At 42.8% G+C, this 27,518-nt stretch overlaps 3 protein-coding genes across 3 annotated transcripts; 2 read left to right on the top strand and 1 right to left on the bottom strand.

Annotated features, from left to right (window-relative positions):
* The first annotated feature begins 2,611 nt into the window (after positions 1 to 2,611).
* LOC130698457 (C-Maf-inducing protein-like) lies at positions 2,612 to 10,053 on the top strand. The gene is made up of 15 exons (XM_057521105.2): positions 2,612 to 3,113; positions 4,174 to 5,286; positions 5,344 to 5,571; positions 6,556 to 6,606; positions 6,671 to 6,742; positions 6,805 to 6,900; positions 7,051 to 7,290; positions 7,358 to 7,461; positions 7,527 to 7,841; positions 7,903 to 7,995; positions 8,052 to 8,208; positions 8,270 to 8,554; positions 8,612 to 8,809; positions 8,866 to 8,971; positions 9,038 to 10,053. Exons 2-15 carry the CDS (start codon positions 4,219 to 4,221, stop codon positions 9,160 to 9,162), a joined length of 3,138 nt encoding a protein of 1,045 aa, XP_057377088.1. The 5' UTR covers positions 2,612 to 3,113; positions 4,174 to 4,218; the 3' UTR covers positions 9,163 to 10,053.
* On the bottom strand, positions 10,047 to 12,304 carry LOC130698474 (unconventional prefoldin RPB5 interactor 1-like). The gene is made up of 5 exons (XM_057521128.2): positions 11,956 to 12,304; positions 11,598 to 11,847; positions 11,345 to 11,488; positions 11,089 to 11,245; positions 10,047 to 11,015 (listed from the first exon to the last, which is right to left on the bottom strand). The coding sequence occupies exons 1-5, from the start codon at positions 12,064 to 12,066 to the stop codon at positions 10,328 to 10,330; spliced, it is 1,350 nt and encodes a 449-aa protein (XP_057377111.1). The 5' UTR covers positions 12,067 to 12,304; the 3' UTR covers positions 10,047 to 10,327.
* A 1,768-nt stretch (positions 12,305 to 14,072) lies between these two features.
* Positions 14,073 to 26,529, top strand: LOC130698462 (kielin/chordin-like protein). Its single transcript, XM_057521111.2, has 9 exons — positions 14,073 to 14,917; positions 19,497 to 19,597; positions 21,450 to 21,555; positions 22,060 to 22,127; positions 22,385 to 23,227; positions 23,979 to 24,443; positions 24,538 to 24,676; positions 24,749 to 25,262; positions 25,354 to 26,529. The coding sequence occupies exons 1-9, from the start codon at positions 14,761 to 14,763 to the stop codon at positions 25,538 to 25,540; spliced, it is 2,580 nt and encodes an 859-aa protein (XP_057377094.1). The 5' UTR covers positions 14,073 to 14,760; the 3' UTR covers positions 25,541 to 26,529.
* Positions 26,530 to 27,518: the final 989 nt, after the last annotated feature.

The raw sequence follows: 27,518 nt of genomic DNA, 5'->3' as shown, positions 1-27,518 counted from the left end.
TTTCTTTGAAAAGCCAAAACTACTTTTGTTCGCATTTTTTCCAGCCCCTTTTTTCAATATTTATGGCAAAACTGTAAACACTAATCGAATTTCAACATTACGTTCATTAAAATACATCTTCTCCGAATTCCGCCATTCTGGATTAACGTGTAGAAACAGCTTCATCCGCAATTCGTAAACGGAAGCCAATGACACAAAGTCAAGTTCAATTAAAGTTTTCCTATTTGGTATAATTAACAAGTCGCAAAAAGCAAGTCATGGTTGCACGTGCGGGAAAACTCCCCGCATGGGCTGTCCTCACACATCTGCATCCTGTTGTTTATTCGATGAGTTGAAACTCGTTGAGTTAATATGGGAATGACAGCTCATCATTGGCTACAAAAAGGTTAAAAATATCCCGCTAAAATTTCGTTCAAAATAATGCGTGGCATCCGGTTGTGACGGCAAATCGTGTTTGAAAAGCTCATTTGATGTGCGGCGTGAAGGCCATTTGATGACGTTGCAATAATTTTCACGAGGGATTCTGCGAACACGGTCACGAGCCCTAAGTTGATACGAGACGTTTTGTTGTGCCCTTCTTTTCAATCGTCTCAGCTATTGTGCGACGACATGAATAAACAACATTCCCCCGCCCGTCAGGGCCGTTTTGCCGATTGGCTGACCTTTTAATAGATATTCATGGCAGCACGATCAATAGCGCGTCTGCTTAAATCAATAGAGATTGCTCCACTTGGAATTTTTGCAACATCATTTTTTGTTAGCACCTAAATGATGTTGCCAAAACATTTATACGTACGTTTCATTATTCCTCATGTAATTATGCTTTTTGTGATGTAGTGGCACGTTTTTTTTTGTACCGACGTACGATGTTTACACGACCAATTGCTTGTATCAATAGTTGCACCGGTGAAAGTCAATACTGCAGCCACCTAACGATTACAATGTTCACTAATTTTTCAGCAGTGCGGGAAATATCCGTGAATGGCATTTTTAAACAATGGTTTTATTGAATAAATCATGAATATGAGTTGAAACTTATCGAATTATGCACGGACTACTGTATTTACATTTTTTGTTTGCATTTCTATTTACAGATATGCATGTACGTGAGTGCCAGTACGTGTGTGTAGACAGCGGTAGCTACGCGTTCAACGTAAGGGTCACCGAATTCGTGTTACCAAATTCTTGTCCCTGGCCTACTTTTGATATAGAGTTGCGGTCGAATGCAGTCACAATCATTTCTTTATATACATCTGGTTTTCTACAGTACCTCTACAAGTATGCAAAACAGTCTGGAAACGCCTTGGTCTATTGCCATGAGGTTAGTGAAAATCTATTTAAATACGTTGATGACAAACAAAGTTCAGATAACAATGTGTTAACACATGAACCTGATCTTAAATTCATTACGCCTCACGCCATCAGCGACGATAAAAAGCGCGTGATCGAGTGACGTTCAAATGTGCGTTATTCATGCAACGTACTGTGCACATATCCTTCTTGAAAAATGCTCATAACACGTCGTCATGATTAGCGACATTATTAAAAAATACTTTATAGCCAAACTGGCCTACATTCTCACGAATCCGTTATCTGAAAACAAGGGGAAACTGGCTAAACAAACTAGAGCGAATAAAATGAATGATCGATTGAGCTAGATGGCGCATAGATATGCAAATGAATGGATTGAAAAACAAAAGTAGACATGGTTGGACTCGATTGGGACGTTGTATACGGTTGAAGAGATTCGAGGTAACATGCGAGAGGAAGTGTATAGAGTGCTGTTTCCTGATTATAACAGGGAAATTGGGGGATCAGGTTTCGTTCGTGCAACTAGGACGAATATTGGTCTAATTATGACGGTAGACGACTTTCATTTCCCTTGCGGCTTCCAATAGGCAAAGAATTCCCGCTCGACAAGTCGTAAAGTAAACGTACGTGTGTAGGGTCTATTATAGACAAATCAAGGTTATCTAGATTTCCTGTGTCTGGCCTCTAATGTGCATAATGAACACGACTCTATTTGCATGCTGCATTTATTAGACGCGAGGTTACATCGATTCCTTTTTTGATTGTCAGACATGATTCACTGGAATTATTTTTTTAAAATCGATAATATACTAAAGGTTGAGTTTTAAAACAAAGGCGTCAATAATGAAATCCTACGTCCCTTTGCAACATGACATACATCTAAAACAAACAATCCATTTAGTGAGTTACTCGTGTCTCGAAACCTTACTGAAACTGTCTGACACAGAAAGAAAAAAAAATGAAACCTTTGGTGATTTGCATACATCAAAGACGAAGGTGCTTGGGTGTGGCCATCAAAGGTCGACAATCGCTAAAAAGTTTCTCTTTTACTTGATTCAATCTACTTCATTATTGAAATGCAGCTAATAATGGATTCTCTAGTATAGAGTGTGTCAAGCGTAAAGCACACCAAGTAGAGACACATCAATGGCGACTCAATGACGTCACACACTTAGTTTCCATTCAGGCCGTCAGGAGCGCCACTAGTACTGCCACACCTCCTCTCCCTAATAAAAAAAAAAAATCTTTCTCCTGTTGTTGAGCCTTTGGTCGGAAAGTTCGTCAGTTGAGTCGCCAGTCGTCGAAGCGTTCGGTCCGTCGCCGTTCGTTCGTGAGGACCGTGCGTGTGTGTGTCCTTCTTTCTTTTTTCAATGTGACATTCAAAGTTATTATTGTTATTCTCATTACTCGAGTGTCGAGAGATTGTCTGTGTTTATGTGCCACTTGCACTTACGTCAGAGATTAGCCACCAAAATTAAAAACACACGCATATGATGGGAAACCCTTTCAAAAAGAATTTTTGAAAAAGTCCAAAAAAGAAAAAGAAAAAATTCTATTTTTTGGGGAAAACAACTGGCTGTAGAAAAAACATTCCGTGACGATTATTGTGTTTATACGTTCGGCTTTTACAACCCGGATCTAAAATTAGGTCGGTGGCTCTGCACTGCCGATCGTTCCGTTTTCTCTCGTGTGCGTGCACAGCTGTTGTTGCAGGCTGACGGTTTTTTTACCTCCACAAAACGAAAAAAAGGAGGGGGGAGGAGAGCTGATCATGTCGCCATTTCAAACAGTTTTCTTTCAAGGTAAGATACGCACAAAATTTCGGTTTTGCCTCAAAAATATGTTTGCCATCCCCTTTTTTCGATTGTCAGCGTGCAAAGGGTTGCGCCGCCGCACCGTTTGCCCATGGCCGACGAGTATTGATCCGCTTTTTGGCAGCGGAAGGCAGGGAAAGAAAATGCCTAATTTCGGTGGGAAGGCTTGAAAGAAAATATTTAAATCGTTTATATTGCGAGATTCACTTATGGTCAATCGGAGGTGATGATTAGTTAAAAAAAAATGGACGATAGTAGGCGGAAGAGAGTTGCAATCGTCAGACGATGGCCGACTTTCCCATTGTTCATTCAGACATGTATACATTATTTCGTTTGCCACGCTTTGTTCGTGTGTTGCAGAGAGAGTCTCGAGGAGTAAACGGGACGGAACAATCCCACTAAAACAACGTCATCGTTTTTTTTTTTTTTTCCTTTAGCCCTTTTTTTTTTTATTGGATTTTCTCTTTTGTTTGGTTATCCACAGGCTATTTTATAGTTGCATTAGATTATTATTATTATGATAACAGTCTGCCTCTTTTTTCTTTTGTGGCCGATTTGTTCGCGGGAGAGCTCCATAAATTGTGTCTCTGCCAAGATGGCTGTCTTTTCTAATTACGACTGTCAACATTATAAATGCTGGCACCCGGACGCAATAATGAGTCGAAAGAATGTTTCTTCCTACCTCTTCATTCAGTTCTTCTTTTTTTTTCGTGCTGTAGCGAAAGACGTCACAGGATGGAAGACGAGAAAGGGGAATCTCCCTACACGCAATCAATAAGGGAACTTCCCTTTTTCCAGCTAGTGATGACCCCATCAGCCGTTTTCTCTTGATTTATGCGGATGTGAATTTTTAAAATTTTGCCCATCTCCTGTTTTAAAACGCACCTAGTAGTATATAAGAAGTATTTCAAGAACGGGAAATGTCGTCATTCGAATCTGACCGTCCAGGATATTGCCCAATAGACTGGACGAGCGAAGCCACCATTTTCTCTGTGTGTGTATTTCTGTTCAAAGTTGTTGATTGGAAACATTTTCTACGTTTACGCAGAAGGATAAAAGACATCTGGCCAATTTTTGAAGTCGTCCGGCCGACATGAAGTGCTGCGATTTATTGATGAGCGCCACACGATTGCTGCTGACCCCCGCCACGACGTCTTCCGACTCGACGTCCATCATGTCGTCGCCGACGGCCAAGGAATGCATTTTAAATCAGCAATCGATCTGGTTGAACCAACCGACGTCGACGATGAAACGACGCAGTCAAACGCTTCCCGATTTATATTCGCCTTCAGCCTGTGCGTCGGCCGCGTCGGCACTGGAACGACGTCTGTCGAATCACGGAGGGACGGCCAATCGCGGCAGTAGGCGTCGCCGAAAGGACGTGCTCGGCAAAGAACAGGTGACCAGAGACGAGATCATCAATGACGTACAAGCTGGCCAGCCGGTTATCAGTGACAGGACGGCCCTAGCGGCGGCGGCCGTCGTGAATCAACAGATACCGGCCGTTCACGATGCGTTTATCAGACGCGATCGCACAACGGCCAGTAGTAGTTTGAACTCGTTGCATTCGTCAGGTCGTCGTCCGTCTACAACAACGTCTTTCAATCACCGCTATAGTCGCTCGGCGCTAGTGTTGACGCGTCCGTTCAATCATCGCCGCAATCCGGAAACGGTTTCATCGCCCATTGGTCATGAGGGCACGTCGAGTGTTGACTTTGTGATGGACGATGTGCCCGTTTGTCAATCAACGGACGCAAGGCGATTGGGCGTTTGCAGATCGGCGCCGGCCACTCCGCACGTGTCTCGTTTGCAACGGACAGACCATCACCAAGAGACGCCCGACAAGAATCAATTAAGAAATTCGAAATCGTCTTACGGTTTCAACGATTCGATGGCGGTGGAAGACAAGGACCAAACTCGATCGACGTGCAGCGTCGTCGCTCCTCACTCGGAAGCGTCGGACGCGTCGTCGTCGTGTTTGTCTCCTCCTCCACCTGTGATCCAACGGCGCTTCCTGAAACTCTTGTCGGAGGGCGACATCCAGTTGTGTCGCGTCACTCATTCGGGCACCGTCCTCGGCAAGATTTTGAGCTCGAAATTCTTGCGTCGCTGGGAGACGCATCACCTGTACCTCAACGACGCGCAAATCTCTTCGAAAACGGTAATTGTTTAATTTGCGAATTTGAATTTGAATTGACGACATTTTTGGGGCCTTTAGCCGTCGGGTTTCATGGAAGAATCGACGCCTTATTCTTCGATGAAGGAAATCAGTCTGGTGGTGTCTTCCTCTTCGCTGACTTCATCCGCTTACTTGTGGGATCGCAGTTATTCCGATCCCGGATCGACGGAAGTGATGGGAGCCGTTGGCTTTGCCACTCCGGCCAGCCATTCACCGCAACATTGTTTGATCCGCATCGTTTTGCCCGAAGGATGTCTTCTTCTCCAGGTAAAAAATTGGATTTCATCGCACAGCATCGATTGGGTTAAAATGGGCCCCGTCTCGAAATAGAATCCTCTATTTATAGTTTCGTGAGAGAACCATTACGCCTCTATGGAAATCGTCCATCTTTTTTTGATCCCGCCAAAGTTTCATGAGCGTCTGTTTCACCCCCTAAACTTATTCGGCTCTTTGATCTTTTTTAATTGAGTTGTTGCATCGTTCTCCTCTGGCACCAGAGCCAAAAAATCCATTCCCTCTCATCTTAGTCACTCTCTTAAATAGTTGGGATTTATTTCGAGCAGTTGGCCAGCAGCCTGGATCAATTCACCTGTGAAAAACCCCTTTCTCAAAATCTGGATGACGTGTGCAACTGCCATCACGAGTGAATTACAACTCGATCATTGCACGTCATCAGCCTTACAGATTACAAGACGATAAGACGTTTATCAGTGGCGAGTGCAATAGTCTCTACCTTTTCGTTTGCTTCCTAATTTTTTTTGATTCAAAATGAATTGGGAATTTGTAAATTCACAAGTTGGTGGCGTCATTCTTTGCCAACCGGATATGAACAAACACCTAAAAGCTGCGCAATTTTTGCTGTGTTTGATGATGACGGGAGTTAGGTGCCAAACGAACCGGTAATTCAACAAAAAATAAACGACGTTTGGTGCGTCGTGTATTGAAGGAAAAAAAGAGGGCGTCAATCTGTACGCCCTACTATAAAAAAGAAAATCTAATAATAATAAAATACATGGTGCGACGTCACAGCAGCCAACGTTTGACGTCAGAGCTCAAAGTTGTTCTCTTGATAGGAAAATGTCGAATTCTTTCTTAGCCTTTGATTTCTTTTTTAACGATGTTCTGATTTACGATGCACAAGTTAACGGGATTTCGGCCAAAAAAATGAAACGGAAACGAGTTGATAGTATCGATTTCCAATCGAAAGTAAAAATAGAAACGGATCGATGATTAATACTTATTCATTTGCAGGCCAACAACGCGTACGTGCGAGACCAATGGTATCACTCCATCATTTGGAAGGTACATACACACTGCTTAATGCATTATGCATTATGCTAATATGTTTTTTTTTAAATTGTATTAGAAAAATCTATTTCGATATCACCAAATCACGAGACGGACAACCAGGCAGGAAGTTTTACTGAAAGAAGTCAAGGTAATTTATGTTTTTAAAACATGAATATTGAATTGATGAATCAAAATAGACACGTCAATTAGAGTATGGTGGAATTGGCGACGTCGACGCCGTTGCAGGATCACTGCATCGCCCAGGCGCCCTTTCAAGTCATTTCGTCTCTGCTCTCCACCGTCAGCGTAAGTATTCCTCCCAAACAAAAACTTGGCCTTTTTGGCTGCCGTCATCATCTTTTCCTAGATTTCTTTTTTATCTCTGATGACGTCAATTGCCGGCGTAACCTTCAAAAAAAAGAACTCGATTAAGAACATTATGTCTTGATTTTTTAGGAAGAGAAATCGCAACATCATCAGCAACATCGCATTTCTATCGGCATGCCTGGTGGCTGTTATTATTCACAAACAGTTTTGGAGGATTTATTGTTGACGTTGTCTCCGCTCCTTGAACGTCAGCCGCCGTCGCGTGAAATGTGCACCGCCTTCAGCCGGCATTGTCGACTCCATCCGAGATCCTCTCTCGTACGAGGCCTATTCACATCCGTCGTCCACCGCATCCTCAAACACAACGTTGTCAGTTTCCTTCATTTTTTTAAATTTAATTTTGCATATTTTAAAAATATTATCTTTTCTAAAACAGGATTTTGGGAAAAATCCATTTATGAGACGTTTCGTTCACGACTACATCCGTGTCCTTTACGCCCACAATGATGGGCCACAGGCCGTTCGTGACTTTGTGCGAAGGTGCGTCCCTCATTTATTGATTTTATTCAGAATGCCGTCCTTTATGATGTTCCATTTTTTGGCAGTGCTCACGGCGAAGGAAGTGCTTGTCCGCATCCTCGTGTCCTACCCAATTTAGTGGCCGTTTGTTTGGCTGCTGTTTTCAGCATTTACGAGTACCGACGTCGAAGACAACGTCATCCGTCCGACTGGGTTAACATCCAAACCAATCATGCCGTTGACCACAACCAAGACAAATTGACGCCTGCACCAATTGTTGAACCAATGGCCGTCGAAGATCGTCCGCTCGCTCAAGATGAGACCCAGCGACCCCACAAGTCCAACAACAACAACAACAACATTTGGGATATGCAATGTTATCTGACCATCATCAAAACTGCGTTAGTTTTTGCGAATATTTTTTTTCTTTTGTTTATTTAGTTATTTAATTATTTATTTTAGTTGTGAATTCGAGGATTGGCGTCCCGGTTTGGCCCAGCTGTTGCAACCTGTTCCATTCCCTGACGAAGCGCTCGTTGACGACGTCTTTATCAAGTAGGTTGCACTCATTATGGGAACGGACTCTCGTATTCAAATGTTGTTTTTCCTAGGGGAATGGGGACCGTCGTTGGAGCCATTGGCAACGATGCCCGTTGCGCCGTCCATCAGTGCGTCCTGGGCATCCGCGAAGGCAAAGAGGGCTGGTTCCACGTCATCTGTCCGTCATCGGCAGCCTGTTCCGACGATGGATCTCTTTGGGCCTCTATCGTAATTTCATTTAACGTCACGTATAATTTTCATTGAAATAATAAATTACGTACGCTAATAGCTGAAGACGTTGCTGGACTGTTGCTGTCGTCGCAAAGCATTTTTAGCGTCCATGACGAAATTGGTGGGCGCTTGCCAACTGTTGGCCTTACGGGATCATTCATCGGCGCAGGAAACGCTTTGTCTCATGCTGGAATGGAACCTATTGGAAGCCGATAATTCGCAGTGTGGAACGGAAGAACGTGATTCTCTTCCGCTCCAAGTGGCCACAACGTTGCAGAGTACCGAATCGGGCCGTCGTCTCTATTTCGAGCTGTGCGATCGCCAACTTCATCTCAAAGAATTGGTACCATTTTTCTAATAATTAGTATGGATATCATTTCTAAAAATAATTCATCGATAGCAACAAAAGGGTGGACCTAAAAAATTGACATTACCCAATCGATCGACAGACGATGATCTGTCGAAATTGCTACTCAATTGCGGTTCACTGGGCAACCTTGAATGTCTGAGTTTGGCCTTCACGCAGGTGACGAGTGCCTGCGCCCAGCATCTCATTAAATTGCCCTCTCTACGCTACCTCAATCTGTGGTCTACTCAGGTAGCTTCAAACATGACCATCTTTGTTTCTATACATTTTGAAAAATGTATTTTTAGTTTGGCGACCCCGGTTTGCAGTTGATTAGCGAACACCTGCACAAATTGCAGGTGCTCAACTTGTGCGAAACGCCCGTCACCGACAAAGGTGTCGCTTGCTTGGCCAGTAAGTCCATTTTTTTCTAACAATTTTCACTTGACCTATTTTAAATGAATATGACGAAAACCAAAGGCATGAAGAGTTTGCGCAAATTGAACTTGAACAGCACGACGTTATCGGCGACGACTTTTGAGAAGTTGAAGCAAAAACTTCCGTCACTGCAAGAGTGCGACGTTCGCTACACGGACGCCTGGTGACAAGACGGGCCGAGGGATCATCAACAGTCAGGAGAAGCCGCTAGCGAAACTCCAACTCCCTCGAATGCCCATTCGTTTTTCTGCATCCGGCCACAATTACAGGCGCCTCCCCTCAATCGAAGCGCCAATCTCTTCTTCTGCACTCGATATCATTCGACGCGTCAAGCGCCGGCCAATTTCCTCGAACTGGCCGATCAATTCCGTTGACAAAAAAAAAAAAAAATAATTTTCTCTTTCAAGTGTGAAGAAAAAGAAGCTAGTCTGGTCTGTTGCTATTGAAAAGAAAAAAGAACTAGCTCATTCAACTTCCTCATTTTATTCTAATTATTGGGATCCTTTCATTTTCTCATGGTAACCATCGGTACATGTGCACCTACAGTTGCTTTATTTATAACGATTGTGTACATAGGCAACAAGGAAAGAAGACCCTGAGAGAGATGATTCTATTATGTATAACAGTTGTATTGATGCATTCGTCAAACGGTGATTCGTAAAAGGGAAAACATTTCATTTGTTTGCTTCCTCCCGTTTTATTGATCGTCCCGAAAGTGTAAGCCCTCAGTGATGGGCATCATCGCGTACAGCCTTTTTAGCTGATTGTTTTTTCTCCCTTTTCTTCACTTGTAATCGACGTTGTTTTTCTTCGTCAGCTTCTTCTCTATTTAAAAAAAAAAAGAGCTTAGATTTTTTTTTTTTTTTTTCCGATCCCCACCTTTTTAACTTCTCCTTTTTGACAAGTCAAACCATCCAGTCCTCATCAACCAGTTACGTATTTAACGTATTTAACTTTTAAAGCGATTTCAAATATTTCTTATCTCTATTTTTCTGATTCGAGAATGAAGGTAGTAGAAATAGGAAAAGGATTCTAGGATTTTGTGCAAAAAAAAAAAAGTGAGTCTATTTTGGTTTATTTTGCGTTGCTGTACCGATTCATTTCGGCACTCAATACAATTTGGTACAACAAAACAAACACAAATTTCCAAACATTTTCTTTTGTCCATTTTTCATGCCATCACACACGTACACAGACACACGCACACAAGTGGACTATGCAAGAGGCATCCGTCATTATCCAAGGTCCGTTAGATGGCAGGCCAGACATTGTGATTATTATTTTGTTTTTCTAAAGGAGAGAGAGGGGGAGAGATTTTAAATGTTTTTTTTTTTAGAGTTTCTTGTTCATTCGAGCCGCCCTGAAGCGACTGACGGGTCGGTGGGTGTTGACGGATTCTTCGTCTTCTCCTTGTGCTGTTGCAACCAAAGAGGAAGCTGTTTCTCCTCTCTCCTTGACCTCATCACCCATGGCGGCGGGTATTTGTTGTTGTTGTAAAAAACTGGACCGATCTGGATCTGCAGTCGAGCCACCGTCTGGCCGCTCTTCCTTCCGTTGCTGCACAATCTCAATCACCGGCGTCGTCGATTTTTTGACTTTCAATATCGATTTGGGTTCGCCTGCACCCATCGACTCGCCAACACTCGAGTCTGTCGTTGTTTGACTGTTTCTATACTTGCGAAAGAGCTCAGACGGGCTCGATACTAGTGACGACGATGGATCGCCATTATTGGCATCAACTGAAACGGGAATAAACGAAACAAATTTGGACTTGTTGGAACCAGCTGACGATGCAGACGAATGTTTAAAGGTGATTTTCAACGTGTCTTGGTTGTCGTCTTCATAGGCGGTGCCAGACATCCGTGGAAGGATCAGTTCGTCCCTGCGAAACTGTTTTACTGCGTCGGGCGATTCCGACCATCGCACGCTCTTCTTTTTTCTTTCTTCTTCTTGTTCTTCTTTCACTCCTTCGTTGACTTCTTCATCCTCTTCTTCCAACTCGCCATCTCCAACACCTAACCTTGATATAAAGTCAAAAGAGTACAACATTCAATGATCGCCTCATTGCAAATCGAGTAGGGAGAAAAACGTACAAGTCCAACTCGTGCTGAAACTCCTCTTCTAACTCTAGTTCGTCTAGCCTTCTCCACAATTCTTCTTCTTCTGATCTTTCATGAGATTCTTCTGCAGCCTGCTGTTTCAACAAAGCCATTTTCTGCTTGTATTCTCTGACTTTGATGCGGTGCTCCTCTGTGCAGATTCATCAGGGAAAAAGAAGAAAACAAAACAACGTCAGTGACTCACACAAGCCACGTCTAGACAACCACAGCAGCAATAAGCAAATTATACCTCTCCATCCTTCATCCTCTTCTGTCTCGGTGATGTTGACTCCCTGATTGAGGTTAAGTTCCTCACTCAGTTTCTTTGTCTGGTCACACCAGCCATCCATCAGCTTCAGCTCCCCTTGAAACTTTTTCAGAGTTTCATCGCATTCTAAGTTCAAAGTAATGAGCAGCTGGTTTAATTAGATTAGGACTCTGGGGATTCCTTAAATGGAGGGCAAATGGTCTGGGGAGTGTGGTGTGGATTATGTTGTTGTCACCTTTTATCCTACGTTCCACCATCTGAGCAGCTTGCTTGGCAGATCTCTCAACAAACCAATTTTCACCCAGCAGGCAAAGTATCTCGTTGGTGTGCTTGACTCTGCCAGGTATGAAAGCCAACTTTCCAAAAGGCACCATGACTTCGTGTGAGATTTTGTCAGGCAGCGTCTCCAGTCTGGCTTTAAGAGCTTCATAATCCTCCCTGAATTTTGTCAGTTGCTTCACCTTTCCCCTAACAATTTCCGTTTCCTAGATGCAAACAACAACGTGAGAGGTCGAAGAGTGAGACACTTGGTAAGCCATCGTCAACATCTGAAAAGGCGGCCGAACGGGATGTCGTCACCTAACAATACTCACTTTGGTTTGGTGCTGAAGCAATTGGGCGAGTGGATTACTGTTCACGGATGGGACTGGTGAAATGAGGTTCTGTTGTTGTAAACTAACGTCACGTGTGTCGACGGTCGCCATTGTTATTGCCTATATCTCTGCACGCCTTTTAACTTTTATTTGCTTTTTGTTTTTGAAATCGTTTTACTCGGCCCGTAAAGTGACACACGAGCTAGGTTGCCGCGCCGGACATGGGACCCACCACATCGACGCGTCACTAGCGCGTTTCGCCACACACGATTACGAGTAAATGAATCACGCTTCCAAGATTTCACGATTGTGATACCGTTTTTTCGCAATCACTAGCCATCAGCAATAAGTCTTTTCTCGTCGAGATTTTATTTACTGTAGATTTTAGTGACGAAACTGAACGCTAGAGGACTCTTTTGTACCTTTCCTATTGGATTTCTCAAGTCCAAAATCGAAAAAATTATGCGTCGAAAACGTTTTTTTTTTTTTTTTTTTTTTTTTGCCCGACAATTCGCGCACAGGGAATTAATCGGAAAAGCAAAATAGATTAAAGAGACACACAGGGCACACAAGAGCGAAAAAAGAAAACCCAAATCCAATTGCATTGGTCAATTGGTCGAGTCTGGACGGGCGCGGTCTTTTTGAATGAGAACCGAAATAAGCTCGCGCGGTGGCGGCGACTGCCTAATAATGCAAAATAGTGTTGCTACTTACTTACCGTATATTAAAAAAAAAAAAAAAAAAAAAGGAATTTTTCCTATTTGATTTCCTATTTTCTGGGACCTGTGTTGTGTGTCGAAAAGGGATAGGCGAAAGGAATGACGAGTGACTCTAGAGACTGTCGCGACGTCCATCCGCGAGACTCTTGGAACACACACACAAAAAAAAAAAAAAAAAAAAAAAATGGAAAAAGATATCGAATTGGTCCCGTCGCCATTCATATCACCATTTCCATTGTCGAGTTGAAAGAGTCTTTCTTTTTAAAGGGACCGCCGATTAATGACAAAACTGGTAGTTCTTATCAAATCTCCAAAGAATGTCCTGACTCTTTTAACAGACTTTTTATACGAAAACGTTGAATTATTTGCAACTCCATTTGCCTAATATAACAAGCAAAAAAAAAAAAATAAAAAGGTGACCTTCTCTTTCCAGTTGTTAATGGATAATCACGAGAACGTGCTGTTATCCGGCGAACGAAAGCTAACAGCCAACGAGAGGGGGAGGGGAGGGATTAAGAGATCGGTGTCTTGTTTGTCCTAGTGAAAAACGATTATCAAAAGATGTGCTATAATCCGATTGACAAGCCGAGGGGGAGGGAAGCTGTTAACCGACTTGCGAAGGGACAAAGTCGTATGTCACCGTCGTTATACTTGTTTGTGGCTTGTTTACAGTTTACAAGCCACGAGCGCATAAACTGACACTCCCTTTACGTGTAATGTATACATTACACACACACACGATGGAATATGATAATGAAACGACCTCGAATGACCTCTCTGCTTTTTATATGGTTCTCTTGCTGGTGCCCAATTTGAGGCCGAAATCAGAACTGTCTAATCAAGATGACACGAAAAATCATTTGTGTGTGTTACTTAACCGAATAGAAAATAGGGAAAAGAGGCGTTGCAGTCAAGTCTTTTAATAGCCTCTCGTTTGATCGGGAGAGTTACATGTGTGAGACGTGATGCGTCAGCTAATTAGGGCATCATTCCGCTTGGTCGAAACTCAAACGTCTGCGCTTGTTTTGATCTGTCCATTGCGATTCGTTTTGTTTGTGTGTGTGATAATGCTAGACTAAATGAATACATAATCTATTTCGAAAAGAAAAAAACGAAGAAACGCACGGAAATGTCAAATGATTCCAAATTTGGTTGGAGCGTAGGCGATTTGAATCAGAGAGGCAGCGCATAAAAAAAAAAAAACAAAAAAAAAACGGGGGGCCCTTGGTTTCGTTTTGTTTTGGGGCGGATTGCCAATGAGTGGGCGGGGCTTAGAGAGCAGAAAGTGGGCGGAGCTTACAGAGATTGTGTGACTTGGAAGTCGAGTGTGAGTAGGAGCGAGCAAGCAGCAGCTTTGCTTGTGGTACCGTCTTTTACTTTTGGGTTGGACTAGTGGTCGGTCGGTTCTCGTCCGTCAGTTGGGGCTCAACATCGTCGGCCATCGGACGGGACAGCTACACACTCACGAACTTTGCACTTGGCCCATGCCAAAACTCTCTCTCTCTCTCTCTCACACACACAGAGGCACCTACTCCATTTGATTGTCCATTTTTTTCCCTTTGAAATCTGACTAGTTTCAAAGAAAACGACAGCACAACATTGAGCCAAGAGTCCCGCGTGATTGTTCAGTGTGCGTGCGTGTAAAAAAAAAAAAAAAGAAAAAAAAAGTGCGTTTCGTTGTTTGGCGATGCGAGTGGAGTGGAGATGCAACACGAATTGCCGCAGTAGATGACACAACAACAACAACAACATCAAACGATCGACAACAAGTTGAATGTTGTTTTCGGGTGAAAGTTTCCTGATGAACGGGGCGCCAATTCCCGTTTCTCTCCTCTCTTTAACTTGTTGAACTAGCTAAAGAAGAAGAAAAAAAAACAAACTCGATTCTCTGATTGGACCCTGACTGGAAAAACTTGTCGTGCTGTTTTTGTTTGGCCGTCGATGTTTTTTTTTGTTTTTTTTTCAAGTGCACGCCATTTTTTTTTTGATTGATTGATTGATTTGTTTTTTTTTTCTGTGTGTGTGTGTGTGGCCGTCGTCGTGTTTGAATATTTTCTTTGTTCAAAATTCGAATTGCGAAAGAGAAATGGCTCGATCGTGCGGCGTCGTCCAACTGTCGATGGCCACGGCTCGTTTTTTCGTCTGCTTCGTTTCTGCCATTGTTTTGGTGACGTCGTTGATCGGCGGTCGTGGTGCCGGATTCATCAGCCGTCATCCGAACGGTGCCGACGCCATTCAAATCGGTCAGTCTTGAAATCATTTCATTTGCATTTGACCGTTTTCGATTGAACGAAAACTATCGTCCCTATTTTCTTTTGTCTTTGCCATCTATTTTGCACAGCCAATTGGCGTCTGCTAGAGTGTGCGTATGCGTGCGTGGCTCTATTTAGTTTGGAGATAGACGTCTCGATCTTCTTCTTCTTCTTCTTCTTTTTCGTGTGTATGTGTGTTTCGAAAGGGGTCAGGTGATATTCATCATCGAGCAAACAAGGCCGGCGGCGACCTTCTCTCTCTTTCTCTTCTCGTTCTCTTTCGTGTTCTCTCCATCAGCTGGGGCCAGCAGACAACTCGCTTTGCTTACATGCACGCACAGTCTCTTCATCATCATCTTATCTCTCTCTCTCTCTCTCTTTCTCTTTTTCTCTATCGCTCTTGCGCGCGCGCGCGCGAGCGTCTATCGTTCGCCTTTTTTTTTTTTCTCCATCTTTCGTTCGCCTTTTTTTTGTGTGTGTGTGTGTGAAGACCCAAGGTTTTGGTTACCTTGGCAACCCGCCTCCGCCTTTTTTTTTTTTATTGCCAAAGCTTTGGCCCCCGTCTCGTTGCTCTTGTGGTTTGTTTGTGTTTTTCTTCTTCTTCTTCTTCTTCTTCTTTGCATCTGCGTTCGTCTGAAACGGACAGAGGCCCCTAAAAGAAAAGAGCATCAATCAAAAGGCATCGCTTTTGGCCGTGTGTGAGAGCTCCTGCCCCGATCGTCTGTGGCTCCTGCTGACGTTCGGGGCGCCCACACTTTCAATTGACACAACCTTTAAGATTTATCGATAACACCATTTTTTTTTTCTTCTTCTTCTTCTTCTTCTTCTTCTTCTTTTAAGAGGGGGGGGGGAGGAAGGGCGGGAATGTAGCACGTTTCAATTTGCAATTAGAAACAAAGTGGCACTTGTGAAACTAAGAAAGCAAAAAGAATTGAAAAAAAAAAAAAACAAAACAAAACAAAAATAACTGTATATATTTTTTAAGGTGTCGAGCTCAACAGTTTGTTGGCTGGGCACGCAGGCGAAAAAAAAAAAAAAAAAAGAAAAACACTTTTGTGTGTGTCTGCACGCTTCGTTTTGTGTTGTTCTGCTGCCTGCAGCAGGTAAAAGAAAAAAAAAATGTACACAAGTATAGAAGGAGGGAACGAGTTTTCTCTTTTTTTTTTTTGCTTCGTCTTGTGTCGGTTCCGGCTGCTGCTGGTGCACGCAGCGCCGTGTATGCAAATTCAGGCCGAATAACACAGATCGAACGCAACCGACGAAAAGGGTGGCCCAATGAATACAGGTGGCCAATGAGGAGAGAGACCCGGCTGCTCAAAACAATCGCTTTTTATATTAAAAAAAAAAAAAAAAAAAAAATGAGTGTTTTTGTAAATGAAAGAAGATGGTCACAGCTGACCAAAATGTGGGCAAGGTCGTCTTGATTTATCGGCCGGATGCAGCACCGCATCCATTAGAAGAAAACAAACATTTATTTCTATATTTTTTTTTTTCAAATCCAAAGAAATATTTCTCGATGTTGTTGTGTTTTTCGATGGTGGTGATGTGATGGAATTCACGCGGGAGTGTCATAAACGTTGGCTCCCGTCATCGGATCCGGGTCAAACTTCAACATTTTTTTTTTTTTTTTCTTCTTTTGAGAAAGAAACAAATTTGATTTTGTTGTGGACAAGGGAAAATGAAAGAAAAGGAAATGTAGGCTCTCGTATTCTTCTGGCACTGTGTACGTCGGTTGCTAGGAGACGAGTGGGAGGTGACACGAGGACGACATGTGACTCCTGGCGGCCTCCTGTCGACACCAATTTCTTATTGCCGGCACAAAACAAAAAAAAAAAAAGAATTGAAAAAAAAAAAAAGGTTTTTTTTTTTACCACTTCCGCTTCGTTTAGAGGATGACGTCAAAGGTCCCCTGCTCATCAAGGTCCTTTTTTGTGATGCCAGACATTTGAATATTTCGTCCTGTTAGTTACCGATCGCTAAGCTAATCGTCGGTTTTGCTTTGTCACTTTGTTGAAACACACACACACACGTGAAAAAAAAAAAGAAGAGAGGGGCAAACAAGATCTGCTGCTGTTCGTTTGCCCGCCAGCTATTTCGGGAGTCATTTTTTTTTTTGTTTTGTTTTTGTTTTTGCATCGTTCAGTCTGGGGGGCTCCCAATAGTCTGCTCAGCTGTGGCCAATAATTTTTTTTTTTTTTTTTTTTTTTTTTTTTTTTGCTGCGCGTCCGTTCGGGACCTGAATGTCTGATCAGCTTCTCTGTGCTCGCCCTCTCAGCGGGATATATATTTGATTTGATTTGATTTTTTTCTTTTTCTCTTTTTAAAAGAGAGCCAGCAGACGAAAAGCGGGCGCACGCGCCTGAATTTTCCGGTATGTCGTGGAATGCGGCGTCGTTTTTTCTTTTTTCTCGCAAATTCGCCATCAAAACGAAAAAAAAAAAAAGTTTTGTTGCGATAATCAAATGGTTGGAAAACATCCGCATAGACGTCGATGGACGCCTCGCCATTTTTGGGCACGTTGTTTTTTTTTTTTTTTTTTTTTTGCTTGGTTTCATTGGTTTTGTCCGTTTGATTTCAACGACTTGTTTTCACGCAACGTATTTGGTGTGATTTAAAAAAAAAAAAAAAAAAAAAAAATTGCGTTCCATAAACAAAAAACGGCCAAGGAGCAATTGAGTTTGATGGATTCGCGGAGAGCAAAAAAAAAAAAAAAAAAAACAAAAAAAAAACAGAGTGGGCCGGCGCCAGGCCAATGGCGTCATTGATTGCGGTCAAAAGTGTGGCCAAGCGCGCTACGTCAAAAAAAAAAAAAAAAAAACGTGCGGTACGGCACAGCCGACGGCCAATTTTCAAATTCATCATCGGGCCAAAACTAGAAAGAAAAGAAAATGAAACGTTGCCCTTTTTGGCGTCCTTGCGGCACAACGGAACCTCCAAGGTCGTCACCTGACCAAAAAAAAAAAACGACACCCTTCTTTATCTTTTTTTTTTTTTTTTTTTTTTTTGATTATTCATTGTTATGTGACGTCGTTGGCAAGCGTCTGCCTTTGTTCGCGCGCACCGAGATGTTATTATTTATCCATCCATTCAATTGGCGTGACACGCGATGGACCCGGGACGGCTAAAAAGAAAATGGGCGCGCGCGCGCCGGTCCAAACATCTTGTGCCATTTTTTTTTTTTTTTTTTTTTTTTTTTGCGCACGCTCGTGTGATTATGATTTGACTGGCGCGTCTACACGACGACAATGCACTTTGTCATCGCTTTTGATTTGATCACGAAGGCCGACGCCGCCGCCGCCGCCCACCTACCGACACGAATTGTCGCTGTGTGAAACGTCTGCCTCTTTTTTTTTTTTTTTTTTTTTCTTATCACTTACCGGATGGTTTCAAAGAAGAAAAACAACAAGACACACACACATCCTGGTCGATACATCACCATCATGGCCAAGAATGTTGTTGGTGTGTGTGTGTGTGTGTGCGTTACGCGAAATGACTTGTTCTCACCACTTCAATACAAATTTGCGTGTGGCGCGCGTAGCGGACGGCTTCGTTTCAACCTTTTTCTTTCTTTTCTTTTTGTTTTTTTGTTTTTTTCTTTTTTTCTTCAGGACATTTTTCTTCAACTCCCACCTTTTTGAGCAACTCCGCCCACTTTGTGTTCCACGGGGCCTTCCGCCTAATGCGAACGCTCTTTGATGATTTAGAAAGAAAGAAAGAAAAGAACGGTTTAGTGTTTTTGAATTTTCCCAAAGTGAAACAAGAATGGCTTGCCACAACATTGACAATTTACGCCTATTCATTTCGCAATCAAAAGCAAATATTCTTTTATTTTAAAAGCTGAAGAAAAAAAAAAAATCCAATTTTCCAGGTGGGAGGTTAGGCATTTTTTTTTTTTTTTTTTTTAAGTATAGCGAGTGGGGGGTGTGATGGAAAGGTGGGGGTTGCGTGCATACCTCAACTTAAAAAGAAAAAAAGAAAAAGATTTGTGCCGTTTCCCAGGCACCGCGGGATGACGTGCGTGCACGCCATCTATCAGCTCAAAGAGCCGACATGATTGAAAAAAAAAAAAGAAAGAAAAAAGGTCAAGACAAAAAGTCGAGCCTCTTCATCGTCAAACGGTTCAAACAACCGTGAAACCTGCACACACACAGCTAACATGATGAAAAAGGAGGGGGGGTTAGTGCCTGCCCTACCCCCTCTGTGAAAATAAACGATTGACTCGTCTCTTATTTTTTGTTTTTTTTCACAAAAACGATTGTTAAAGAAAAGAAGCGGCAAGAGAGAAAGAAAAGTGGTGCGGCCTTTTTTCTTTTCTACTTGATTGTTTTTCCCTTTTTTTTTTTTCATTTTTTGTTTTATTTCTTAGATAATAGAAGCCGAATGATTTAAAAAAAAAAAAAAAAACAGGGAGAAAATGTTCGCCTCCTTTGTGAGATTTATTTGTGTGTGTGCATGTGGTTTAAGGATTGTCTTTCTGTCGGCTTCCTCTTCCCTATCGCCTTCAATTCATTTTCATTCTTGAGCAAATAGATTGAATTTCATTATTGATTTATTCTATTTTTGGATGCAGCCAGTTTAACGGCGACCAATCAAAACTGCACCAACGAGGGACAAACGGTGGTCGTGAAAATCGTCGAAGAATTCATCCCCTGCATGACCTGCATGTGCAAGGTAAATCAACATTCTTTCTTTTGTGGTGATGGTGGTGGTGGGGGGCAGTCGAAAGGGGTGCATCAATAGCACAAAAGGCAAGAAAATTGATCATCTTTTTTTTGGGGGGGGGGGGCAACGAAAATTTTGTTGGGTGGTCTTCTTATCGATTCCTCATTTTTCATCCTTTGACGAGAAAATGTGATTTAAATTAAAAAAAAAACAGAAATTACTTTTTTTTTTTTTTTTTTTAAACGGGACTGGAAGCGTGACTCCCGACGCAACTACACAAAACACACGACAAGTCACGCTCTTCATTGTAAAAAAAAATACAGAAACCCATTTTTTTTTTTTGAAATTATTAGATAGGTTTAGTTGCAATCACAACATCCGGGCCTTAAAAAAATGGGAAAGAGAGACACCCATCAGCTTAAGACGAATGGATAGGATTAAGAGCTAAGCCGTTTCATTGATGCGCGGGCCCCATTTTCTCAAAGAAGAAAAGAAAAAGCGTTTGATTCGATGGCTGTGCACTCTGTTCTTCAATAGAAGGGCAAAAGATAAAGAAGAAAAAAAAAAAGCCATTAAAACACTCTATGTAGACTTTAAGCTTCCCCCCCCCCCCTTGTGATAGATAGCCATCACGGACTCAAAGAGGAGGACCTCCCCCGACTTGAGTGGCATGCAAACGACTTGATTTTTTTTTTTTTTTTTTTTTCCAAAAGGGGAAAATTCACGCGAAATCCATTTGGCATGTGTGCACCTGCAACTCGTTATCAGTTGATCCAGCACTCGGAATCGTTTGCGTCACCCAAACGGCCCCGTGAATCAATTCGAGTTGTTTGGGCAAATAGAGAACGGAAGTGAGCCGTGACCCCCCCCCCCCACACACATAAAATACCTGGTGTGGCCGTTCAAGTACCGTAGTCTTATTGGATTGGGCTTCAACAAAGAAGGGGAGCTATTTTTATTTGAGAGACACTCCAACGGTCTTTTCCACAGCCGCTTTCGAAAGGCAATAAGAACATTTTTTTTTGTTTTTTTTTTTGTCCAGCCCCCCCGCCACCTCTTTTCAAACTGTCAACTGCTAAGCAAATACAACCGCCCACTCGTTTGTAGAGAGAAACGCTATTCAACCGTGGAACCATTTAAGCTGCCCCTTTCACATTTTCTGCTTAGAAAAAGAGGGTAGGGGGTGTCTTGGGCATTTTTCGGTTTTGCTAACACGCAGAGCGATCACCTGAGAAAGAAATCATCAATTCATATTCACCTGCTGTGCGCTGCCAAGCCCCAATTCTTTCTCATAGACCCCCCCCCCCCATACTCCATCTCAAACAAAAGCAATTCTTTGTTTCATTTTTTTTTTTGTTGTTGTTTTTTTTTTTTTTCGGAAAGAATTTCGAGTTTTTGTTTAAAGAAAACCCATTTCCATTCATTGATTCTTAATGATGTGGGTTTAAAAAAAAAACAAAAAAAAAATTTCTTTCAAAATTCTTTTGTGATACGTCGATGCATCGTCTACAATGTCGCTCTCTTCCCCCCCCCCCCTTCCTAAAAAAAAAAAAAAAAAATTTGAATCCGGTTTTCGATTTCAATAATCCGGATCGAATTTTTTTTTTTTTCTCCGACCGGTGGTATCAACGATACCTTTTTTTTTTGCTTGTTTGTCGGCACTGCATCACCGGATGGAAAAGAAAAAAAAGGTGGGGACATTGTGTGCTCTCAATCAGATGAAATTACCTCCCATATTTGATGAACTGGATCCTTTTACGTGGGAGGGGGAGGGGGAATCTGTTTAATGACATGGTCTTATTTAAAAAAAAAAAAAAGAAAAAGAAAACACACTAATGGATTTTGTTTTTCGTGATTCCAGGATGGCCACGTCCAGTGCAAGAAGGAAATCTGCCCGAGTACCGACGACTGTTACGTCGTGTTGCAACAGAACAAGAGCGCCGCCAAATGCTGCCAAGTCTGCAAAGGTACCAAAAATACATATCCGCAATTTGCATATTTCGACTTTGATTCATCCCTCTCAGTTGCGGTTGCCGATGACCGCACACTGCTCGTGTTATGTTAATGAATTTTTTTTTTTTTTTTTGGTTTTTAAAGGCTCCATCCTTTTGTTTACACACGTTAAACAAAGGAATAGAAAGTCCTTGTTTTTTTTTTTTTTAAATCAAATAATTAAAAAAAAAAAAAAAAAAAAAAAAAAAAAATAGTTTCCCATGGCTTCAATAATGCGGTCGGCAACGGCATTCCGGCCGTTTGATGGCCGACCTTTTGACATTCTTCCGCTATAGTTTCACCGTCGCTCTTCTTTTGTTTTTTTTTTTTGTTTTTTTTCATAATTCAAACTAATTACTATCCCCCCCACTTTTTTTTTTTCTCTTAAATCCTTATTGCTGTGTAAGTTTATGACGATTGACAACGTTGAAATGATTTAATTGAATTCAATTTAAAAAAAAAAAAAAAAAAAAAAATAGGTTGCTATTACAAAGGGGTTCACCATCAGAGCGGCAGCCAGTGGAACGATCCCGACGATCCCTGTCAGGTAATTAAAAACAAACAAAAAACAAGCCATATACAAAGAGACGACCTTTCATTTGCATTTGATTGGCCCCCTTTTTTTTTTTTTGTTTTTATTTGTTATTGAGCGTGAGTCACGACCAAATGACTCACGCTCTCCATCCAAAACCAGAAAGAAAGAAAAATAAAAACAAATTGTACGCATAATCGCATTTGAAAGGAAAAAAAACAAAACAAAAACGCATTTCTAAAATGTTTGATTGATCTGGCCCAAAAATGTAGACGATGACATGTCAGGGCGGTGTAGTAACCGTGTCTCGTCAAACGTGTCGCTGGAACGACGAGGCGACAAGCGACGGCCATTGCCGACAGTTGCTGCCAGTCAGGCCGGGCGAGTGCTGCCCGCGCTGCAACGACTGCCAGTGGAACGACGACGCGCAAAATGGACGCAACGTGACGATGGTGGAAGGTCAGCCGGCCGTCAGTCCCGACCCGCAAACAGAGCCGTGCACGCAGTGCCAATGTCTGCCCGGTGGCTCCATGATGTGCACGCGGCAGACGTGCCCCGTCCTGCCCTGTCCGGCTAACAAAGCCCTGCTCCAGCCGGGCGCTTGCTGCCCCGTCTGCCAAGGTGTGCGCAAAGAAGTGCAGCCGGCCTCGTCTGCCGCCGCCGTTTGCCACATGGGCAAGAAGCAATTTGAATTGGGCGCCACATTCCGGCCGGATCCGTGCACGAATTGCACGTGCCAGCCGAACTCGACGACCGTCTGTCTGCGTGACAACAGCAGACGACTCGGTGGCGGTTCGTCGTCGTCGTCGTCGTCGTCGTGCCCGAACGTTCACCCGGCCACCATCACGGTGGCTCCGCCCCTTTTGGCTTGGCCGCTCGACGCCGTGCCATCGAAATCGTCGACCCAACCGTCGGCCATGGCCGTCGTCGCTTCGTTTCAAAGGCAACAAGAAGCCGCCGTCTCTTCTTCTTCTTCTTCTTCTTCTTCGTTGCTTTCCACTCGCGGCAAAGTGTCGCAACAACAACAACAGCAACAACAACCTGCCATGCAAACGCCGACGGCGTTGCCGGCATCACGACCCCTCACCTGCGCCTATCGTGGCGTCACTTATCAGGTCAGTTTCTTTCTCCTCCTTTATTTTTTTTGTTTTTTTAAGGTAAAAAACAAAACACAAACGACTTGTGTGGGTTTGTTGTTTGACGGTGTTTCTTTTTCTTTTTCGCTCTGATTACAACACAAACAACAACGGGGGGGAGGGGAAGGCCATCAAAACAAATCCTTTCGCTTGTTGCTGCCTCTTTTGTTATTACATTCTTTGTGCGGTTTTACCTGGCGCATTGAACCAACAGACGGGAAAAAAAAAAAAAAAAAAAAAAAAAAAAGACCACCTGCAGCGCCACGGCTCGATGACGTACTTAAGACGCGATTAACCTTTTGTTTTTTTTTTTTGGATATACCGCCCGTCTACATTAAAGGGATGAGCTTCTTTTTTTTTTTTTTTTTTTATTTTTTTATGATGATGATGATGCCACCTACGATGAGAAATGCGTTCCTGTTTTGTTTTTGGCATCGAAGATGAAGCCAACATGTCACACATTTTGAAACTCGCGCCTCTTCAATTCATTTTGTGTGCGTGTTTTTTTTTTTTTGTTTTGTTTTTTTAAAAGGGCCTTGTTTAAGTCAGGGGGGGGGGCTATAAACTAGGTGATGATCCTTTGTCCGACTGGGAAAAAAAAAATGTCAATTTTAAAGAGGACAAACAGCGTTTAAATTGTAATTGAACTCGATTTGATGGTCGGTGCTTTCAATGTAACATTACTAAAAATTTGATTTTTATTTTGAATGAAATCAAAAAAAAAAAACAGAACGGAGCTGGTTGGTCGCTGGATCCTTGTACGCAGTGCAGCTGTTCGCAGGGCGAAGTCCGCTGCGCCGTCCAGCAATGCCCCGTCTACCGGCCTAAAGATCATCACCGACGCAAAATGAAATCGAGCGATTCCGACGCTCCTTCCTCATCGTCATCGTCGGCCAGTGGCAACAACGTCCAGTCACCGCTACAGGCAGCCAACGGCGGACAAGCGTGTCCGCCCGGCCGCCATCCCGTCAAAGAAGCGGGCCAGTGTTGCCCGAAATGCGTGGAAGACGACGCCGTGTGCACGGTCTTTGGCGATCCTCATTACCGCACCTTCGATGGACGTGTCTTTAATTTCCAAGGTGCGTGCAAGTACCTGCTGACGTCCGACTGCCGCAACGACAGTTTTTCCGTCCGGGTCACCAACGACGCCCGTTCGTCGCGTTCCTTTTCCTGGACAAAAACCGTCACGCTCACCGTAAGTTTTTTTTTTTTTTTTTTTTTTTTTTTTTTCAAAGTTGATTTATTTAAAAAAAAAAAAAAAAAAAAAAATGCATTTTTGGAAACAACAGATCGAAGATTTGAAAGTGACGCTCGGACAAAACATGAAAGTCAAGGTGAACCACAAACGCGTCTCTTTGCCTTTTGTCAGTCTCGGCGTCCTCTCCGTCGTCCAGGAGGGTTACAGCGTCGTCGTCAGAACGAATCTCGGTAAGTTTTTGGGCGTCCCTCTTCTTATTTTAGAAAAAAAAAACAAATGAATCAAACAAATGTCAATGTTAGGTGTGAAATTGCTGTGGGACGGCGAGAGCTTTTTAGAAGTGACGGTGCCGCCCGCGTTCAAGCGGCGCCTCTGCGGCCTGTGCGGCAATTTCAACGGCAGGCGGCGCGACGATCTGCGCATGCGGTCCGGTCAATTGGCCACCAGCGTCGAACAGTTTGGCGCCTCTTGGAAAGTGGGCGGACCCAAGTCTTGCAGTAGCGGGCCCAGCCCAGGTGGCCAACAGCGACCACCGCCTTCCAGTTCGGCCGATCGCTCAAGTCAGCGTCGCTTGCAGCAACAACAACAACAACAACAACAGCATCCCAATCAATTGGCCAGCACGTCGTCGTCCGCCTCCCTGTCCGCTTCGTCTGTTGCTATCGCTAGCAAAAAAACGACGGCCAGCGCAGCAGAAGAGCCGCTCTGCCAACGACAGTGGCACATCCGCATCAGGGCCGTCCGTGAGTGCAGCGTCCTCAAAGCGGCCACCTTCGCCCAGTGCCATCCGCAAGTCAGTCCCGTTCGCTATTTCAAGTAAGTCGCTCGTCTTTTCTTTTTTTTTTTTTTTTTCCCTTTTTTATTCGAGTCTCATTTTTTTTTTTTTATAAATCAATTGCAAAAATAGATCGTGCCTGCTGGACATGTGCGAATGCCCGTCCGGCAAACAGTGCTACTGCGAGGCGTTGACGGCCTACGCCCACGAATGCGCCCGACACGGCGTCACGCAGATCGACCCCAAGTGGCGCGAGGTCACGGCCTGCACGGGCCACCATCACTCGGGTGGCAGCACTCGACTTCATCCCACCACTTGAGCATTTTCCCTTTCCTTTTTTGTTTTTTTTTTGTTTCTGTTTGTTTCAGAAAATTTTATTTCAAATGCCAAAACTCTTTTCTTTCTCTCTCTCAACTCTCATTAGTTTTGTTTCGTTGTTTTTGTTGGGGGGGGGGGGGCGATTGAAATCACTTGCTTATCGTCAAAAAAAAAAAAGGAAAACACTTTAAGCAACAGGTGATTTGACGTTTTAACGATATGCGTTGGACCAGCTCTCTTTTTTTTTTTTTTTTTTTTTTTTTTCGACCCAGTGGCCATTTCATTTTTTGTTGTTATTCGACAAACGGACAAACGTTTTTCCGACTATTTTTCCTCGCCCCACCTTTTGAAATTGACATTTGTATAAAAAAAAAACAAATCTTTATAATTCAGCCGTTGAAGCCGATGACACGAAAGGCCAAACGTAACGAACAAGAAAAATAGGTTGACCTTTTGACTCGTTATTATTCGATTGGAAATGATCATGAATGCCCTCCTTCTTTTTGTTGGTGAATCAAGTCAGCTGGCTCTCTCGTTGCGATCTCTTCTTCTTTCTCCCTTTTTTTTTTTTATTCTGGTGCCATTTTAATTATAAACTCATCCCCCACTCCATGACGTGCATTTTCACACCCATCTCATCTCAATCATTACGAGAAACACGTAGCAAAACGTTGTCAGCTTTGCCTCACCTTTTGGCGTCCGTGTCACGTTCCAAAACGCATTTTTCTTTTTTCTTTGAAAGAACGTGAGGCAAAATCCCCCTCCAAAATAAAAAAAAAAAAAAAAATAAAAAAAAAAAAAATGAATTTGGGCGTGGCTGCGTTTTTAAACTATTTGCTGTAAATAGTTAGGCCTTATACACACGTTATATATATATTATATCATTTGTTTGTTTGTTTTTTTTACCTGCAAAAAGGTTTCTCGTGTCGATCCTTTTTTTTGCCGATTCCCTCGTGTTTTTTTTTTTTTCATTTCCATTTTTCGAAGAAAAATGGAAAAAGAAAACGCCCATTTTTTTTTTTTTTCAAAATAAAAAAAAAAAATACATTTTGAAAACTATATGTAATGTGTGTGTGTATGCTCCTATAATATATGCTGCGCTGTAAATAGAATTTGTTTGAATTCATTTGGATCAATATAAGCTCTGTGTACGAAAAAAAAAGCCATTCATTCATTCTAGGTGATTGACGTCCATTCATTGATGACGTCACGGTCGAGAAGAAGGGCAACGCTGGATGAATGATGCATTTCTCCACGTTTCATTGGGTCCTCTTATTTATTTTTTTTTTTTTTTCCTGCATTATTTCAGACTTCAGTTGGCGCATCTTAAATCCGCTCAATTAAGTCGGACGGATGGCCACGTCCTACACATGCGGGGGTGGGTTCAGACCAGAGCAGACCGGAGACAAGCGACTCGGAAAAAAGTGCATGACCAAATCATCCGCGCGGATGATTATTTTAATGGATGGGTGGAGAAGAAGATGGACACACAAGTTAAAGAATAAAAAAAAAAAAAAAAAAAAGAGAGAAATGCGACAACCCCCCTGCACACACAACAACGACATTTTTTTTTTTTTTTTTTTGTTTCTTTTTTTAAAAAAGGAAAAGAAAAAAAAGGGGGGGGGGGACAAAATACATGGAAAATGTCCGTCCGTGGACCGGGAAAAGAGCACTTAAGTGGGGTCCCTAGCTACTTTTAATTGGTCGGAAGAGAGTCACACAGACACATAGAGAAGAAGAAAGGTCGCCCACAGGGCACTCTGGAATGTTGTCGCCGCCCTTTTTTCTTTTTTTTCTTTAACTTTGTGTGTTTATTATTCGATTTTCTTGTTTTATCTTTATTTTTGCCCGTCTTCTTTGTTTTCCTCGACCAACGGACATGTAAAGTAACGAGCTCTCCGCATCTCCCACAGTTGCCATCTTGTTTACACAGATCTTTTATTTTACCTTTGAACAAAAAAGAAAAAAAAAAAAGGTCA

The sequence above is a fragment of the Daphnia carinata genome, chromosome 3 (assembly GCF_022539665.2).
Source record: "Daphnia carinata strain CSIRO-1 chromosome 3, CSIRO_AGI_Dcar_HiC_V3, whole genome shotgun sequence".
NCBI classification, from domain to species: Eukaryota; Metazoa; Arthropoda; class Branchiopoda; order Diplostraca; family Daphniidae; genus Daphnia; species Daphnia carinata.
Note: the sequence above shows the minus strand (reverse complement) of the source record. Positions and strands in the feature narration are given on the sequence as shown.